General features: G+C 40.1%; 1 protein-coding gene across 1 annotated transcript; it reads left to right on the forward strand.

The window, feature by feature from the left end:
- Positions 1–395: 395 nt before the first annotated feature.
- fxyd3 (FXYD domain containing ion transport regulator 3) lies at positions 396–14,502 on the forward strand. Its single transcript, XM_084356938.1, has 8 exons — positions 396–592; positions 9,266–9,321; positions 10,720–10,752; positions 11,067–11,090; positions 11,229–11,303; positions 11,424–11,460; positions 12,176–12,219; positions 13,750–14,502. The coding sequence occupies exons 2-8, from the start codon at positions 9,288–9,290 to the stop codon at positions 13,767–13,769; spliced, it is 267 nt and encodes an 88-aa protein (XP_084213064.1). The 5' UTR covers positions 396–592; positions 9,266–9,287; the 3' UTR covers positions 13,770–14,502.
- Positions 14,503–17,884: the final 3,382 nt, after the last annotated feature.

Here is a 17,884-nt window from a genome sequence, read left to right on the forward strand (position 1 = left end):
TGGTTTCACTCTATGACCTTTAATGACCTCAAACTCTACTACTGAAAAGGGCAGTTATTATACCATCTGGAGTTCCCATTCAGTTTAAAACACTTTAATTCTTATATGTACCATAAGTCACATTATTATATTTGTATTACTTTGCATCTTAATTGTAGCCTTGTTGTGTTATGCCTCTAAGAGTTAACACCACACAACTTACCTCAAAGTGTGGAAGTAAATCTGGCTAACTCGACACTCTTTGACATCTTCGTTCACGACAAACAAACATTAATGCTCCACTCCTCCTCCCGGCTCCCCGTCCTGACTCTGGATCAGCTTCCACGCCCCGCTCGCCTCCAGCCGTCCACTCTTCAGCCGCCAGCCCCGACAGCAGAAACCGACCCGGGATCAGGATTCACACAAGACTCCAGCCCCTTTAACTCAGCCCCCTTTTTCCAAAACCAAGCCAACCTGTTGAGTGTCACAGTGGTGTAGGCAGGGTGTTGGCGCACTGTGTGGAGAAAAGTCGCCAGTTCTGAGTCAGATATCCGCCTGCTTGTGAGAAATTTCCTCGTTTTTGTTGCCGCTGCTAAACTCAACGTCTCAAGAGGTAAGTGTTGAACAAAAGAAACTGATACTTCACGGAAGTTTATCGCCTGAAGTGTTTTCTTCATGTGAGGACGTTTGTTTGTGGCGTTTAAGTTTTCCAAATAGGCTCGTGGAGCATCTTTTAAGGCAACTGCAGCTCAGTTTAGCTATCGTTAGCCGAATATAAGGACGCACTTAATGCTAGCATCTAAACAAGTTAGCTTTTTTTTTAAATGGAAAACTGTTTTGTATCACTGTGTGTCTCATTAACTCACTCACACAGTTATCTTAAAAACTCAAAGAAGCTTCAAAAAAATCTATAAACGTTCATTTTTCCCGAGAAAAGTAACATTTTCGCTAAAATGTGAAAGTAAAGTACGACACACAATCCGCCACGAGCCAATAATGTTATCTGGCTGGTATTTCTCCTCGCGCTCGCCGGTGCCAGGACAATGGGACGGCACGCGCCCCCGGGCCAACGTGCGTAAAGGCCGAGGATAGTCTTCCTTCACGCGCCTTGATCACACGTGTTATGAAAAAAGCAACCTGTAGGCTCACCTGACGCTAAAGAGAAATATGGCACTCTTTGCACGTTCAGTCCTTTGCAGCCTGTATGTGTTCATGATTGATGCTAACTGTCCGCTCTAATAGCACTAAATTAAAGAGAGTAGAGATGTAATAAATCAATGTAAGTGTCACAGGTCAAATTATTCAAACCCACGAAAAAGCACCTGGAGATAGCTATTATCAAACTGTTACATGCTGTAGTGAACTCACCTTTGTGAGCTGTGTGTGTGAGAAAGGGCCAGCTGATAAGTGTAGAGGTGGTAACAGTTTGTCATGCAGCACAAGGACAGATTTGGGACAAGGACAGATACTGGAGTCGCCAAATTCTGCTGCAAAATGCAAAGCAGATACTGAAATATTGATAATTTGTAGGATAAGTCTCAATCAAAATAGTCTGGTCTGACTTGTGAAGTAATGTCAGCCATTTATTAACTGTTATCAAATTGCCATCCATCAATTTTCTATTGATTTGTCATTGACTAAGTCATTCAGTGCTCTTCAGGTTTCTAAACATGTTTGCACTGTTTTTGGTGGCTGGAAAAATGGTCTTGAGTAATTAACTGATTATAACGTGATAGAGATGTATAAACAATTCAAAATGGCTGTGTTTTTCTTTTTTAATTTTACATTATCGATGTGTTTCTGTGACTTATACAGACTAGGCACAAGAAGTCTGAGGTAAACATCAGGCTTTAGTGTCTGCTTCACAGCAAATGGGAATTTCACACCAAAATGAGACCCTTGTACAGAGAGAAGTCAATTGTGCAAGAGGCACCGAATGACCACCGGCCAGAGTGCACTGCAGTTGTAAAATATGTTGAGGTTTCACAGGTTTTGCGATGACCATAGACATGCCACAAAGCTAACTAACCCACTCTTTGGCAGGCAGTCCTCTAAACTGTCTGTCTTGCAACAAGTTGGTGTCCCTTATGTGTTTTGTGAGAGTTCAAATGTGAGAGATCAAGGAAGACCAACACTAATAATAACAGTATAATAGATATTCGTATTCTGAATACAAATATATTTCATAATTAGATTATACTTAGCAGTTTAATAGGACATACTGTACTGTTCAGTCTTGTTTGCATCATTGGTTCATGTATAAATTTGTCAGCACAAATCCCCCCATGTGGATCACTAACATTTCTGAAAAGATCAATATTTCTGCCCTGCAATACAGTAAGGCTGTAACCAATGATTATTTCTATTATTGATTAATCTGCTGATAAATTGTTTAGTCTATAAAACAATGGTCATCATCATTTAACAGGGCCCGAATATTACTGTCTCAAACTTGATTGTTTTGTCCAACCAGCAGCCCAAAACCCCCAAAAGTCTTCATTTACTATCATAAATAACAAAGAATAGCAGCAAATCCTTATGTTTCAGAGGCTGGAACCAGCCAGTATTTGACATTTTTGCTTGAAAAATGACTGAAACGATTAATAGATTACTAAAATAGTAGGCATTTACTTTTCAATCGATTAATCTACTAATTGTTGCAGCTCTACGACACATGAATATGCTTTCTTTGCAACAAAGATTTGATGTGATATTATGTCCAAACAGTCCCCAATAAATTTCTGGATATTTTAGTACTCTGACATACTGTGAGAATGATTTCAGCTAAGACTAACAAATATGGAAATTTCAAACAAATGCACGGAGAGGGAAACATCCAACTGACATTTGCCTACTGCATATTATTAACTGTATGTTGAATGAATTTAAATTCACCTTAAAGTCTCTCATATGGAGCACAGGCTTTCACAGAGGGTCAGGTGAGGCAGAGAGAGATGAGAGGGTTACAGGGTGAGAGACAGAGATGGAGAGACGATGAACGAAGCAGGTGACAGACAGAGTTGTCGCTCCTTTCTCAGGTGAAACAGACTTAGCTCGCTATCCTCACCTCTCGTCACATGACCACGATTCTTAAAAAAGATAACGAGAGCGGGTGAGGAGAACACAGAAGAGAGGGGTGGAGGGGAGAAAGGGAGAGAGCACTTTCTCCTCATCTTTCTTCTCATCACTTTGGTGGCTGGCAAACACAAATTTAGAAACCTCAACGAGAAGACATTGATTTTATACCAGGGGATGTGACTGTGACCTTCAGTGCGTTCTCTACGAAAACCACAAAGCTCAGCAGAGACACAGCTGATCATTTAGGGCAGATATATTTACAGTTTATAGAAATGTTATAACAGTTTAATACAAAACACCAGGTCTTTTACAATGTTTGTTAAAGCAGCTTCTATAAAATATGTGCAAGATTAATATATGAAAGGTGAGATGAGAAGAGATTATGACTGCAGGGTGAGGAGCGAGCAGCTTGTTGCTAGCCGCTCACTGCTAGCCTTGTGGTTACCATGAGTGACTCATGGCTCTAGTATGCTCCACTCCCTCTCTCACCCTCCGTCTATCTGCCTCTTTGTATCCCTTCTTCTCATTCCCTCTCTTTCCCAACCACACTCTCCCCTCTTCCTGTCTCCCTCTCTCATTTCCCCAGGCTTGAATTCTTCTTCCTGGCTCTCTTGCTCTCTCTTATTTCCAAACTTTATGTCTTGTTTGGGTTTTTGCCTTTTTTCCCTTTCTCTTTCCCTTTCGTCATGAGAGAACTGCCTCCACTGATTCCCCACCCTCTTCCGTTTTATCTTTTTTTTTTTCTTTTTTGCATTAGTGGAGTAAACGTTTCACTAACATCTGTTGAAACTCATCTTTGGTCAGAAGCTGTTAGCTGTTACACCTCACTATTGAGCAGCCGCAGAGACAAAGACGTTTTCTTTTAATTGATTTAAAAACCCATCTGAGGTCATGTGATTTAGCGATCACATTTTTTAGAGAAACACCACAAGTCCATCTGAGATAAAAGAAAATTAGTCATCACAGAGTGCAAAGCAGGTTAAAACTTTTATTGTATAGTCCTGGATATCCAAGGCTTTCCTGTGTGTGTGTGTGTGTGTGTGTGTGTGTGTGTGTGTGTGTGTGTGTGTGTGTGTGTGTGTGTGTGCGTCATAAAGGATGTGCTGCACGCTGGAATCCAGTGCTGCTAATTTAGGAATAAAAAATGCCACTGAGAATAGGCAGCTGTCTTTGAAGTGCAGTACGGGAACACACACAAACACACACCGGGGTCCAGCATTCAAACGGGTGGGTGTGTGTGTTTGGAGGGGGGTTGGTAAAATAGAAACAGGGACTAAGTCACACATATATGCAGTGCATACCACATCCCACAACACACACAGCCTTTTGGTAACAAAATAGAGGAAATTGATTCTGTTTTTTTGGGAAAAAGGTAGCGTTAAGATACATTAAGGAGACATAGAATATGCAGTTATACAAACACACTTTTTTTTAAATACTGTAATTAATAAGTTGTGTATGTTTTCAATACACACGTACACCTCGTATTTTATAACACTAGGTTATCTGAACAGGATAAGCAGGTTTAAGATTGAATTGAGTATTATTTGGCTGTTGTGGTAGAACGCTTTGCCTTTTTTTGAGGGGCCGAAGGACTCAACGCTGCGTGCTTGTGTATGTGTGCACGTACGCGCCGCCTGTATGTGTGTGTCACCAAAAGTAGTCACAAGGGAGTCAACACTTGTATCACATTCAAAGCCAACTGGTGGCCTTTGTGCACTGTTGGCTGACATGTTGGAGTCAGTGTGTCACAGTCAGAAATACAGATTGATGGAGACTCTTTTGTTCACTTATATTTTGCTCACAATTATCACTTACAATATTTTTTTAATCTGCCAGTTGTGGGAGTTAAAAGTAGGACTCTTGGGTGGCCATTTGTCATACAGATAGTTTTGTCTTACTCCACATTTGAAATAAGTGTCTCTGATACAGTTCAATGGAGGTAAATTGAATTTCTTTTGTGGTGCTTGCCACAGTAAGTAATAAATATAAATTTGTCACATCCCTGATACACAGATTTCTGTGTGATAGAAGAAATAGTATCTATTAAAGCTTTTTCATAGAAAAATTTAAATATTTAAACTGAGTGAGTAAGTTTTAGGTCCCTGATTGACCTCTACACAGCTACATTTAAGAGTTCGGACTCTTTTGACAGCCCTGCAGCCTATTGTGTAACCCTATTGATGTGAAGAAGAAGAGTGGGATGGTAAACGATAATAATGAATGAGCGTGAGACTCATGGGATGGGCGAAGAGCCTAGAAAGCCTGTGTTCCAGAGAGTTTGTAAGAGAAGGGATAAGTGAGTGGAAAAAAATCAACAAAAGGAGAGGACAGGGGACGGGTGAAGGAGCAAGGACGTGCAGAAGTGTGTCAGAAAAAAGAAGTAGTAGGGGAGAGGTTTAAAGGAGACTGGAGAGGAGACAGCAGCTCAGCATAGGCAGAAGAGCGGTGTGAAACAGTAGCTTTAAACAAACAGGCGATCCTGAAAGCTTTTCACATAAGCGGGACATATGTATGAGTATATGAGTATGAGACAGAGAAGATAGCTTGAAAGAAGCAGAGAGCGTCGAGACACAGTAAGAGACTCTCAGTAAGAGAGTCTTAAAGACAGGAAGAGAGGAAGAAAAAGAGATGCAAGAAGAGCTGGAAACAAAAAACGAGGGACAGTCGGAGACAGGCAGAATAGCGTGACAGAGCCAGAACAGAAAAGTCTTTATCCCTGGACCAGGCGGAGCTGGAGAAGAGGCTCCACAGGGAATTTGTACTGAGGCAATAATAAACTACTCGTTACGTGATTAAAGTCTCAGAAATTCTTTGGCTATATTTGTAGTAATGCTTTCTTTCGTATCAGCTCATATCAGACTTTGCTACAACTGAATCTGATTCAAAAGTTGAAAAGTTGCATGTGGAGAGTGAAACTATAACAACATTATTTGATTGATAAAAAATTAATCTACAACTATTTTGATAATCTACTAAATTCTTAAATACTTATAAAGCCAAAATATCAAACATTTGCAGGTTCTAGCCTCTCCAATGTGAGGATGTGTTGGCTTTGATTTGTCTAATGTCACTATACTAAAGTAGAGCTGCAACGACTAGTCCATTAGAAAATAAATTGCCACATTTTTTCGATAATTGACCAATCATTTCAGTCCTTTATCAAGCTAAAATGTCCAGCTCCAGCTTCTTAAATGTTTTCCTTGTCATCTGTGATAGAAAAAGAAGAGTCTTTGGGTTTTAGACAAAAAAGGAAGAAAGAAGCAATTTTGTGATGAGCCCTTTTCCTTATTTTTTAACATTTGATAAATGATTAATTTTGAAAATAATCTGCAAATGAGTATTAGTTTGACAAAACCCACTGTGTAAATATGTTACCCTGGGCGCTGGTTTTGGGGTTAGGCTAATCTGCAGATTCATCATTAACGGACAAACAACGGAAAAAATCATTAGTAGCGGGCCAAGACTACATAAGGGTCAAAGAGCCATTGATATTTGAGATTAAATGGTGTCAGCTTTTCAAGCATACAATATACGCTGTACTTTACTCTTCCACAGGGTGCTGTGACTTTGTCAGACACACCTCCAGCACTCACCTCATGGCTCCACCTTACACTAACATTTGCTTTAGAAAATGATCTTCAAATAGGAGGAGGGAGGCACCACCTCTTTGTCTCTTAACCCCCTCACTCTCTTTCTCTCCTCTGCCTCCCCTTTCTCTCTCCTCTGTCTCACCCTCAGTGTGTTCTTCTCTTTCCCTGTCCTCCTCTCTCCTGTTTCTGTCTTTGCCCTACGTCTCCTCCTCCTCACTCTCCTCACAGTGTGTCTCTCTCCTGAGGTAAACCGTTCTCTAGTGGTTGTTGGCCTGGTTCCCATCCTCCACATTCCCCCTGCCTCGCCTGGGGTTGCTGTGGAGAGGCACCAGGAGAGAAGCACTCATCCTGCTCTTCTCTTTCTCTCTCTCTGCCAAACTCCAAATACCAACAGCAGAGGAGGGAGACACATTGTTTCACTTACATCCTCCTTTATTGGGATCTCCAAGAATCAAAGGTCACAGTTGTTTGCATGTCCTTAGATACTTTACAAACCAAACTATCAAAAACTACTTAATGCTAGATTTCATCTTGTCAGTCTTGTTGTCAGAGCTTGAAGCTGACCAGTGTTTCCATATAAATAAACAAAAGTTATGTTTACAGTCAGTGTTAGGCCTGAACAATAAGGAAAAAAAATAATAATTTCACAATTATTTTGACAAATATTGCAGCTCCTGCTATTAGGAAATTGCAATCGACCATATTGCGATTTCAATATTATTTTGATTAATTCCTAAGCTATATTCTGTGTTGCTTACCACAAAGCATTGTTTGTCTCCTCATTGCATTTTTTTTGCATATAAAGTGTTTGCAAAGACAAAATCTGAACCTTGCATCCATGTTCATTTGATAGCAGTCTTCTTTTTCACTGCTTTTGTGTGTGGATTGCTGTGTATCATGATGTTTTACTGCCTTTGCTGGACTGTTTATCACATGTATGTGTATCTTCATGTACAAACCAAACAGGGAAGAGCTTTAGTGCTACTAGTGGTCAAAACTTCCACCTTTCACCTACATAAAATTATTTCCCACCACTACCATTGTTCTCAAATAGGAAAAGCTTTTGATAAAAAGTGAGAAAATTTTCCCCCCAAAATTGCAATAAACCTCAGGTTGGAGCAAACAGAGAGCACAGATAATACTGCTGTACAGGCTAAACTGCAGCTTCAACACAAATTCAGTACAGTACAGTGCAATGGGCAAACTAATTTGACTAGACACTCTCATGCTGCTGCTGTGCTCAGATCTCTTCTTAGATACTGTCAAACACAACCTGAATTTGATGTCATCCAAATGCTGCATGGATTTTTGTGCGAGCTTTAACTCACTGTGTGTAAATGCCAGTTTGACATGTGCACAGTGTGTTTGCTCTTCACTGTGGAACGTTGAGAGTGGAAAAGTGAAGTAAGTGGAAAATCACTGCTGTGTGATTTAAGGTGTGTCTCCTGCCAGTGCACATGTTACCTCTGCTGCTGCTTCAACATGGCAGCTAACAATGTGGACACACAGGAACTCAGACAGTTTGTGGGATGTAATTGCTGCCATCAGTTAATTGACAGGTTTATTGGCATGAGTGAGGATGAATTCTGACTCAGTAGGGATCTCTGACTGAAAGTATTTAGGACACAAGAGCATTTTGTCCATTTTTAATAATTAGAAGGCACTGGAAAAATACAAATATCTCCATTGACTGATGAAACTTCAAAAGCTAACCCTTTATGCACTAATGTATACTAGAAATGAGATTACAGTGACATCACAGACAGGAATAGCTTTGAAACGGTGAGTGCCCTTTGATAAAATTCTCATGGATTTTTTTGCCACTTGAAATCTAATTTAAAAAAAATAGAAAATCTGGACAGTTGCAGCATGTGTACATGGATGCATACTATACATACAATACATTATATATGTTGAAATAAGCATGTAGAGAAACAAAAGATAATATTAAAACAAGGAAAAAGAAGATCGAAGCTTTGACTCTTTGACTTAGCAACAGTGTAATGCATTACCCAGAGAGAACAAGCTCTCCTGTTGAGGCTCCATTAGAGCACTTTGTACCCATCAACATCAGATCAAGTGTCTGTGTGTGTCTGAGTATGAAAGAGAATGACAGAGACCACTTTATGTCTGTCTAAATACGATCACATTTCTCTGTGGTTGCGGATGCATGTGCTGTAGGAGTGATGAGTTCTTTTCTGTGCCTTTACGTCCTCAGAGTGCCCCTCAGAAAACACAGAAAGGTTGAACGTTGCATCATGTTGTATCTGTTGACTCTGTCAGCTGGTACGAGCCAGTTTGGAGTACAGTAATCAGCTTTCTGACATGAACACACCCATTTAAAATTTGATTATTTGTGCCTTTGGGACTTGAGATAATGTTATTTACCCTTTGTGACTACAACTAGAGCCTTGTTCAAATGGACTGTTAATGCACCGCAGTTAGTAGGTAATGTAGTCAGCCCACAAGCAAGCATTTTAATGTTTATTTCTTTTGCTTTACTAACTAAATAGAATGTAAAGCTGCATAGAAAATGTTTTGTCAGTCTTAATTGTCTTAATCTTAATTGTCAGTGATATTGTTGTTGATATCTGTGTCTGTTTTTATCTCTGCAGGTGAACAAGCTCAAGCCTGAAGATGTCAAAGATCTCTGCTTTGGTGTTAATGACACGTAAGTTAAACTCTTTAAAGTTTTTTTCATTTCATTACAGCTTTCTTTAAAAAAAAAAATCGTCAAGAACTCAACTAAATTAGTAACTTCCTCTTTTTAAAAGTCAGAAAGTCCACTAAGCGTCACTAAGCGTTATTAATGTCACGTCAGTAAGGACTCAGGACCTCTTAGCTCCACTTCCTCTTCTCAGAGGAAATTCTGCCTGAAGCTCTGTCTTTCATCACCACATTGCTCAAGTATTTCTATTGTTTTGACGCTTGGTAACATGTCTGAAGCTAGACAGAAGACAGCAGGGATAGATGAGTGGTTAGAGAGATCATCCTGTCTCTGGCTGTCTTGGTGCCCATTCACTTTAAATTTTAAACTGTCAGGACGTCGGATGTGATCGAGTGTCTTGTAGAAATATACTGTAAGAAAGAAAATCACAAACACTGTGAGTACGGCAGATGATGGCAAATGAGGTGCTCTGTAATCACAGTGCTGACAAGGTGAGGGTAAGGGTATCCACAGCTCTTTCAGGAGGTATAATAGAGAAAAGATGTGAGGAATAAGGAGGAGAGAGATGAAACAGTTTTATGTCACATTTTTAAACAGCTCTGGATTTCCAACAAACATAGGAAAGATTTAAGAACTTTTTAATAGGTGTTTTAATCATTGATAGTTTCTTTTGTAAACCGTTCTACATAACAGACATTTAATTTGTCTTTCCTTCAAATAAAAACAATAGAAAGCTACTACAATATTAAGTGCACAAAACTAATATAAATGTAATGTACTAAGTTTAAAACTGGCTATGAAAAAGTCTGTTTAATTGGCTATTTCTATACATTTAATTAGAATTTGACTTATCTGGGTTGGGTAAATACTGAGGGTAAATTCAGGGGTTTCAAAGCCAAAGGAAAGAAGCTGATCTTTACTCTGGTAGTTTGGCACTAAAACAAAGTTTACTTAAGATTTCAGCATCATCTTATCACAATTAATAATCTTACATAGCTACAAATACACATGGATATACATTAACCTCATTGCTTTGTATCCTGCTAACAACATGCTTTACAAAAGATAAATACCATGCTTCTCTCCTTCACTTGCTTTAAAAACAAAGCACATCTAGCAAGCTAGTCAGATCAAGATCTGTTAGACAGGAGGTGGTTGTACTTGGAATTTTTTTGTCCACAGGGGCAGCCTGAATAAAAAAAATTAAATTTTCCATTGCTTTTAAATTATTTGGGGTATTTTAACAGCTCAGACCACATCAATCTGCTCTTCCTGAACCAAAAGCAATAAAATATTTTCTTTACTTTTCCACCCTCATGATCCCTAACAATAAACAAAATGAAATGCCTCAGGCTGTGTTGCACTGTTGTTAAGTTTGTCTCTCTGTCTGAACTCTTGCAGTTGTGTCGCTGGTGTTTGCAGAAGAACAGAACTGTAAGTACTCTACTGTGAATATTTGAATAATATGGTAAAAGACTTGATCTGATCTAATAAGAAAGGAGAACCATAAAGCTGTAAGAGTCATCTTTATTATTTTACTTAAAATCAGTTGTAATCTTTGAAAAGTATTGATCTGATGATGGTCAGGTATGTAAATCATTAGCAAGAGAATCAAACTAGGCCATTGTGTTTGCTCATCCCACTTCGTACTGTTGACTTTATTATGTCACTGTTTGAGATGTGGATGTGTCTGTAAACCCTTATTTATCTGCTGTTTCAACTGACGCTCTTCATTTCTGTTCCTCCAGCTGAAGATGACCCATTTACCTTTGGTAATTCCTCCTTTTATAACTTATTTTTACTATTAATTATAAGTTCATGTAACTAGGAAGATGATCTGTATCATTGACTTAAAATACAGTTTGTTTATTTATTTATTTTCAAGTGGTAACAATGACTTCTTTGTGCAGACTACCACAGACTGCGTGTCGGAGGTCTGATTCTAGCTGCTGTCCTCTGTCTCATCGGCATCACCATCCTGTTCAGTAAGATGCAAATTACACGCACACACACCCTTATGCACACAGTCATAAAAAGACTCAGACAATGCTCGATTACATGCAGGCATCATAAAGACAGTCAATGCTTGTTTTCTCTTATTCCAGGTGGCCACTGCAGGTGCAAGTTCAACCAGGACAAGAGGTGATTCCTCATACAGTTACACATGCATGCATAGTTGCACTGGAAACTCCAAACCAGGAACACTTCACATTTAATACTATATTGTAAAATCAGTATTTATTAGCAAGCTCTAAATAGAGATGGTCCGATACCATTTTTACTTTCCCAATACCGATTCTGATACCTGGGCTTTGGGTATGGGCTGATACAGAGTACCAATCTGATACCAGTGCATGTTAAAAAAAAAAAAAAACTAACTGGCAACACTCGTGCCGCCCCTCGAAATTACAGCCTTGCATACTGAACATGTCACTGTTTTACTGGCAGGGTTATCCAGAGTAAAATATTGTTGCAAGCTCCATTTGGCTCATGTGAAATCAACTTCTTCTTCTGCCACTCTAAAAACAGTAGTTACCAGGGGCAGCACAGCGCAACTAACTGTGTTGGCTTTTAAAACAGCAAAGAAGAATTGATTTCTAAAGGAACTCACTGGGAAGTAGCAGGGTCCCGTTTCTAATTTGCATGGTATCGGATCGGTGCATAAACTCACGTACTTGCTGATACTGATACCTGCATTTTCAGCAGTATCGGTGGCATTTCTGATACTGGTATCAGAATCAGAACAACTCTAGTTCTAAAGCTGGTGTAGCTTTTGTTATCAAAATAATGGTATGTAAAAATTTAAAATGGGTTTCCATTTATTGACTGTTTCCCTTCTCCTTTGTCGTCTTTGCAGGAGGAGGACAGGAAGCAATGCTCAGCAGATGCTCTCCGACCAAGGTAATGGTAGTTCACCCACCAACTGTCACTGGTGTGAGATCCTATCTAAAAACTGTATGGAGAACATGCTCCAGTAGTGAAGATTGAAACAGCTGGATAAATAAAAGTTATGGGCCAATTTCAAATCAGTTCACTGTAACTTCGTTCTACTAACATTTCTATTAACCCACAAAGGAAGCTGGGTTTGTGGGTTTTACTTTAAATGTCAACAGAACAGATGACCACAGACACATGACAAAAGCAGCAAGGACGGCAGCTAAAACAAGCAGAGGGGCTTTCCTTTTCAGATTACTACACGCTACGTATTCTAAACAAATACACCTGTCAACAATATTGCATGTGTACTAGACACATCGTATGTATCTAACCCTACCTAGCAGGATACACGGCTTCAAATATTAAGATTTCATCACCAAGTTGTCGTCCTGCCAAGGTCTTAAGTTATATTTACTCTGTCCATCTGTTTCACTGTCACACACATACTAACACTGTATGGAAAGCTCCCATAGTGCTGGACTCAGACACCATGGACCTTGCTGTTCAACAGGTGGTGGGACTCTGGGTGGCAGGCAGGCAGAGAAGGAGGGAGTGAAGGGTGGTTTTACAGGCAACTCCTATTTCATGTCGCTGCGCAGCCATTAAAGGTGCTCTCTTGTGTCTGAAAATTAAACACAAACCAAACCTGGTACAGCTATAGTAAGATATGTGAAGAAGTAGATAAAGGACATACATGCATGCATCAACAGTGTTTGCTAATACCATGAGAAGTAGTCAGAATTTGAAGAAGACTTTTTTTTATTAGACTCTTCGTGCATGGGGAACGCCTACAATGTAAACTTTCTCTTATGAATTTGTAGTTTCAGAGCTCAAGCTCTGATGACACTGATGGTTTCGGGTGTTACTGGAAGACAAAGCTAGTTTGATTACAACAGCTATGATGTACACAAAATACACAGGAGGCCCATATGGAAAAACACTGTGTGTGGCAACTCAGCAGGGGCCCACAGGGACATGCTGCACTGAAAGGCAGTTTCCACTTGCGTTGGTACTTACACACTAATACATATCCAATTTCTTTCTCATTATCTGAGAAAGAGCATTAGTTTGTTAATTCTCCAAATACAGAAAATGATTGTTATATTACAGTGGCAGTCATTGCATTACAGTGATTTTAAATATGAGCCGCACTTCTCATGACAGAATTCAGCTGCTAATAGTTTAGTTGTTGTCAAAGCCTAATATAACATCTGATGTCCATTTTCTCACGATGGTGCCTTTCAGAAAATTCTGTATCCATGGATTGGGAATGCAAATAATAAAGTATAATGTCAGTTCTAAACTAGAAAAAATAAATATTCTAATGAGGTTGTAGTGGTCTGTGTACGAAACACAAACAATTAAATAATGTGGATTTACTGAAGAAATAGTGATGTAAAGGAAAAGTCAGTTAAATTACCTGGTGATGAATGTACTGTCACTGTTAACAATCTGAATTTGTAAACTCAAGTCCCTGTGTCTTTTCATCCACAGGTCGTTCCTGTGACTGCTAGATGTCAACCAGAGCGCACGCTGACTTCCCAAACCTGCGGCCAGCAGATAACACGGAGGAGCAGCAGCGGGATTTGATACATCCAACAAGAGGCTTTTGTTTTATTGTTAGACATCAACAGAGAGTAGTCCGTGTGTACCTGCTGTGAGGTGTGATGCTTTCTGCCTGATAACTGAGCTACTGATCTGCAGCCTGCACACATTCACAGACTCGGACCCACACACACTTTTACACACAATTTCAGTCACTTTCATGTCAGTCAATTAAACTTTTTTCGTATTTGGAAGTTAAAAAGGATTTGACTTGAAGAAACAGACGTATTCAATCGAGAATTCCTTCTATAACTGGGCATGAATGCTTTGTCATTAATTGTTGATAGTTTTGTTTGATTGAGCTGAAAGTGACTTCACACAACGGTAACACAAACCTATTACCAAAAACTTCCTGAAGTGTCCACATACTGTAGGTTGTGTCGATGCCTCGCACTACTTCTGCTGTCTGTACTGTATTCATGTAGATGTTAGTTGCTTACTGTGTCCAATCTAACCCGCAGTCTTTGCTTTCATGTCATGTATATGAAATCCACATAGTCATGAGTGTTTAGAGTGGCATTGATGATTCATGATAATCTGTTAATACCCATGTTTAGCTTTATGGAGGAAAGTAGTGGATTGCACTGTTCAGAGATACAGAAAGAATTTGTCATGTTTCTATAAAATAATTATTGAAACAAACTACGAGTTACGGAGTTTCATTTTTGTGTGTGCGTGTGTGCAATATCTAGTTTTTATGAGATTTTAACAGCAAGAGAGTATGAAATATGCCAAAAATGCTCTTTAACTTTTTCATTTTTACATTATATATATATACATAATTTCTCATCTATATATATATTTATGTGTATTTCCTGTTTCTAATCCTTATTTTTAATTGTAGTTATTAGTATTTCATTTTAGCACATCCAGTTGAGTTTGCCACCCCAGCATTTCACCTCACATATTGAATATTGTGTATCTGTCAAACAGACCTTAAATCTTGAATGTGGTAGTTCAAGTGTTTAAGTTGAACTCTTAAAAACTGGGTTATTTTATGTAAGTGGCTTTTCTTTTTTTTTTTTGGCAATATAAATGGGCTATTTTATAAGTTTAAATTCAGTGCCTTGCACTAAAGTTACCAGCACAGGCATATTACAGCAAAGTAGGCTTTCAACAGGCACTACAACTGGATGAAATTACATGTTAATGTCATGTGTCACTAGCAACTCTGACCTCGACACATCTTTAAGTTGAACTCTTGCAAATAAATCACAAGAACATCTTTTTTTTATTATTATTATTATTATTAAATGGATTATATAGATGTTAAGTAATTTAGAAATCCTGGCTTTGTGTTATAAAAAGCAAAGGTGTGTTCACTGAAGAGCTGATTAGACCTTTGCTCAGCTTAATAAACAATACTGCAAATGATGTGATATCACCAAACTATATAATTAGAATGGAAATTGACCTACTGTCTCTAGGGATGAGTGTGAGCAACCTATAACTTTCTTTTGACAGTTTGAAAAAACTGTTTCTTTCAAGTCTAACCAGGCACAACAAGTGAAAACACTAATAGGTCTTTTATTAAGTTCAAGTTTTTGTTTGTCATTTCAAAAGTCAAAAACATAAAACATCTTGAGTGTGTGAAAGCCTGGGGGCAATAAAAGAAAGCAGAAAAAAAATAAGAAGATATAAATATAAACATGGCATATAAACTACATGAAGATGAGGTGTCTTAACAGGAAACGCTCAGGTGTTATCATAATAATAATAATAATACCTTTATTTTGTATAGCACTTTTCAAGGTACACAAAGACACTTTACAGGTTAAAAAGCAGAATAATAAAAACAACACAATAAAAACACAAAAAGAGACAAGTTATACATTAAAAACAGTTCTGAAAAGGTGAGTTTTGGTAAGTGTTTTGGAGGTAATGAGGTCTGTACAGTCTCTGAGTTGTGTGGGGAGGGAGTTCCAGAGGGAGGGTTGGGGCAGTGGAGCAGGTCGGTGAGGTAGGGTGGGGCCTGGTTGTGGAGGGCTTTGTGAGTGAGCAGGAGTATTTTGAATTGAATCCGTTGTGGGACAGGGAGCCAGTGGAGTTTCTGGAGGACGGGGGTGATGTGGTTACGGGTGTGGGTGTGGGTGAGCAGGCGAGCAGCAGAGTTCTGGACGTATTGGAGTTTATATAGGAGTTTGGTTGGTGTGCCATAGAGGATGCTGTTGCAGTAGTCAAGTCTGGAGCTGATGAAGGCGTGAATCAGGGTTTCTGCAGCAGAGAAGGAGAGTGATGGGCGGAGACGGGCTATGTTTTTGAGGTGGAAGAAGGCGGTTTTGGGTTAGGGTTAGGATTAGGGTGTTTATGTGCTTTTGAAAGGAGAGGTTGTTGTCAAAGATGACAACCATGAAAGGTTGCGACTGTGTTGGGAGGGAGAGAGGGTGGAGTTGTCCAGGGTAAGGCAGAAGTTGTGAACGGTTTTGATGAGGGATTTGGGGCCGATGATGATCATGTCCGATTTGTCGAAATTTAGTTGGAGGAAGTTTGTTTGCATCCAGGATTTGATTTCAGTGAGGCAGTTGGTGTGTGTGGAGTGGGTGGCGGTGGTGAGGGATTTTGTGGAGATGTAGATTTGGACGTCGTCAGCGTAGCAGTGGAAACGGAGACCATGACGGTGTATGATGTTGCCAAGGGGGAGCATGTATAGGATGAAGAGGAGTGGACTGAGCACCTAACCCTGGGGGACACCTTGGAACAGAAAAGCAGTGGAGGAGGTGCAGTTGTTGATGTCGACGAACTGTTGTCTGTTTGTGAGATATGATTTTAACCAGGAGAGGGCAGTGCCGTTGATCTTGAGGGAGGATTCGAGGCGGGAGAGAAGAATGGAGTGGTTGATGATGTCAAAAGCTGCAGTGTCCAGTCCAGGAGGATGAGGATGCTGAGGTGGCTGGAGTGTGCAGAGAGGAGTAGGTCGTTAGTGACTTTAAGGAGGGGGTTGGAGGAGCCAGTGTGAATGAGGTGGGAGTAGTAGGTGAAGCAGGTTTTGATGAGAGCATCCTTGTATTGCTGCAGATAGTCAGTATGTGCTAGGAGATGGACAGTTAAACCAGTTTTCTTGGCAAGTCTTAGACAATCTGACGTTTGTTGGATTTCATCTGACAGCGTTCAGGAGTGTACCAGGGAGCAGAGTGAGTAAATGAGACTATTTTGGTTTTGATGGGAGCCAGTTGGTCAAGGAAGGAGGAGAAACATTTCATTGTAGTAGTTGACGAGGTCGGAGGGGTTGTTGGACAGCGGGCGGAGAGAGGCAGATATTTGACTGTCAGCAGAGGTTGAGAGGGCTGAGGGGGAGATGGATTTGAGGTTTCTGTAGGATATTTTGCGTTTGTCTTTTGGGGTGGGGAGGGGGATGACGATGTCCATGGTAATTGCCAGGTGGTCGGAGATGTTGCGGTTGAGACTGGAGAGTTGATGTATCGTGAGACCAGTGGAGCAGACCAGATGCAGGATGTGACCAAGGCTGTGGCTGGGAAAGTTGACGTGTTGGGTGAAGTCGAAGCAGTGTAATAAGTCCAGAAAGTCAGTGGCAGATTTGCAGTCTGTGTCCAAGTGGATGTTAAAATCACCCAGGAGGAGAATTGAAGGAGAGATGGTAAACAGGTGGGTCAGAAAATCTGAGAAATCTGAGATAAAGGAGGGATTTGGCTTGGGGGGGGGGGCGGTAGATGATGGCAGTGACCAGAGGAGTAGGACCAGAGAGTTTGAAAGCGATGTGTTCAAACGAATGGGCAGTCGGAATGGGGATTGTGGATGTTTTAATGTCCTTTCTGTGGATGGCAGCAATACCACCTCCCCGCCCCTCAGGTCGAGGTTTGTCAATGTAAGTGAAAGAGGTGGGTGTGGTCTGATTAAGGGAGAAGTAGTCCAGGGGCTTGTGCCAGGTTTCAGTCATGCAGAATATGTCCAGGTTATTGTCAGTGATGAATTCATACAGATTGTGGCTTTTATTGCTGAGTGAGGGGGTGTTGAGCAAAGCCAGTTTCAGGCGACGTTGCTTTATGAAGTGGGCGGAGATTCGATG

Source organism: Pagrus pagrus (assembly GCF_965226575.1).
Source record: "Pagrus pagrus genome assembly, chromosome: 7".
NCBI classification, from domain to species: Eukaryota; Metazoa; Chordata; class Actinopteri; order Spariformes; family Sparidae; genus Pagrus; species Pagrus pagrus.

What these genes read in the sequence shown, in the direction of transcription:
- fxyd3 (XM_084356938.1), top strand. Translation starts at nt 9,288, where the DNA reads ATGTCAAAGATCTCTGCTTTGGTGTTAATGACAC. An exon ending in TGCTTTGGTGTTAATGACAC is followed by an intron (nt 9,322 to 10,719) that starts GTAAGTTAAACT and finishes GAACTCTTGCAG; the next exon opens with TTGTGTCGCTGGTGTTTGCA. An exon ending in GTTTGCAGAAGAACAGAACT is followed by an intron (nt 10,753 to 11,066) that starts GTAAGTACTCTA and finishes CTGTTCCTCCAG; the next exon opens with CTGAAGATGACCCATTTACC.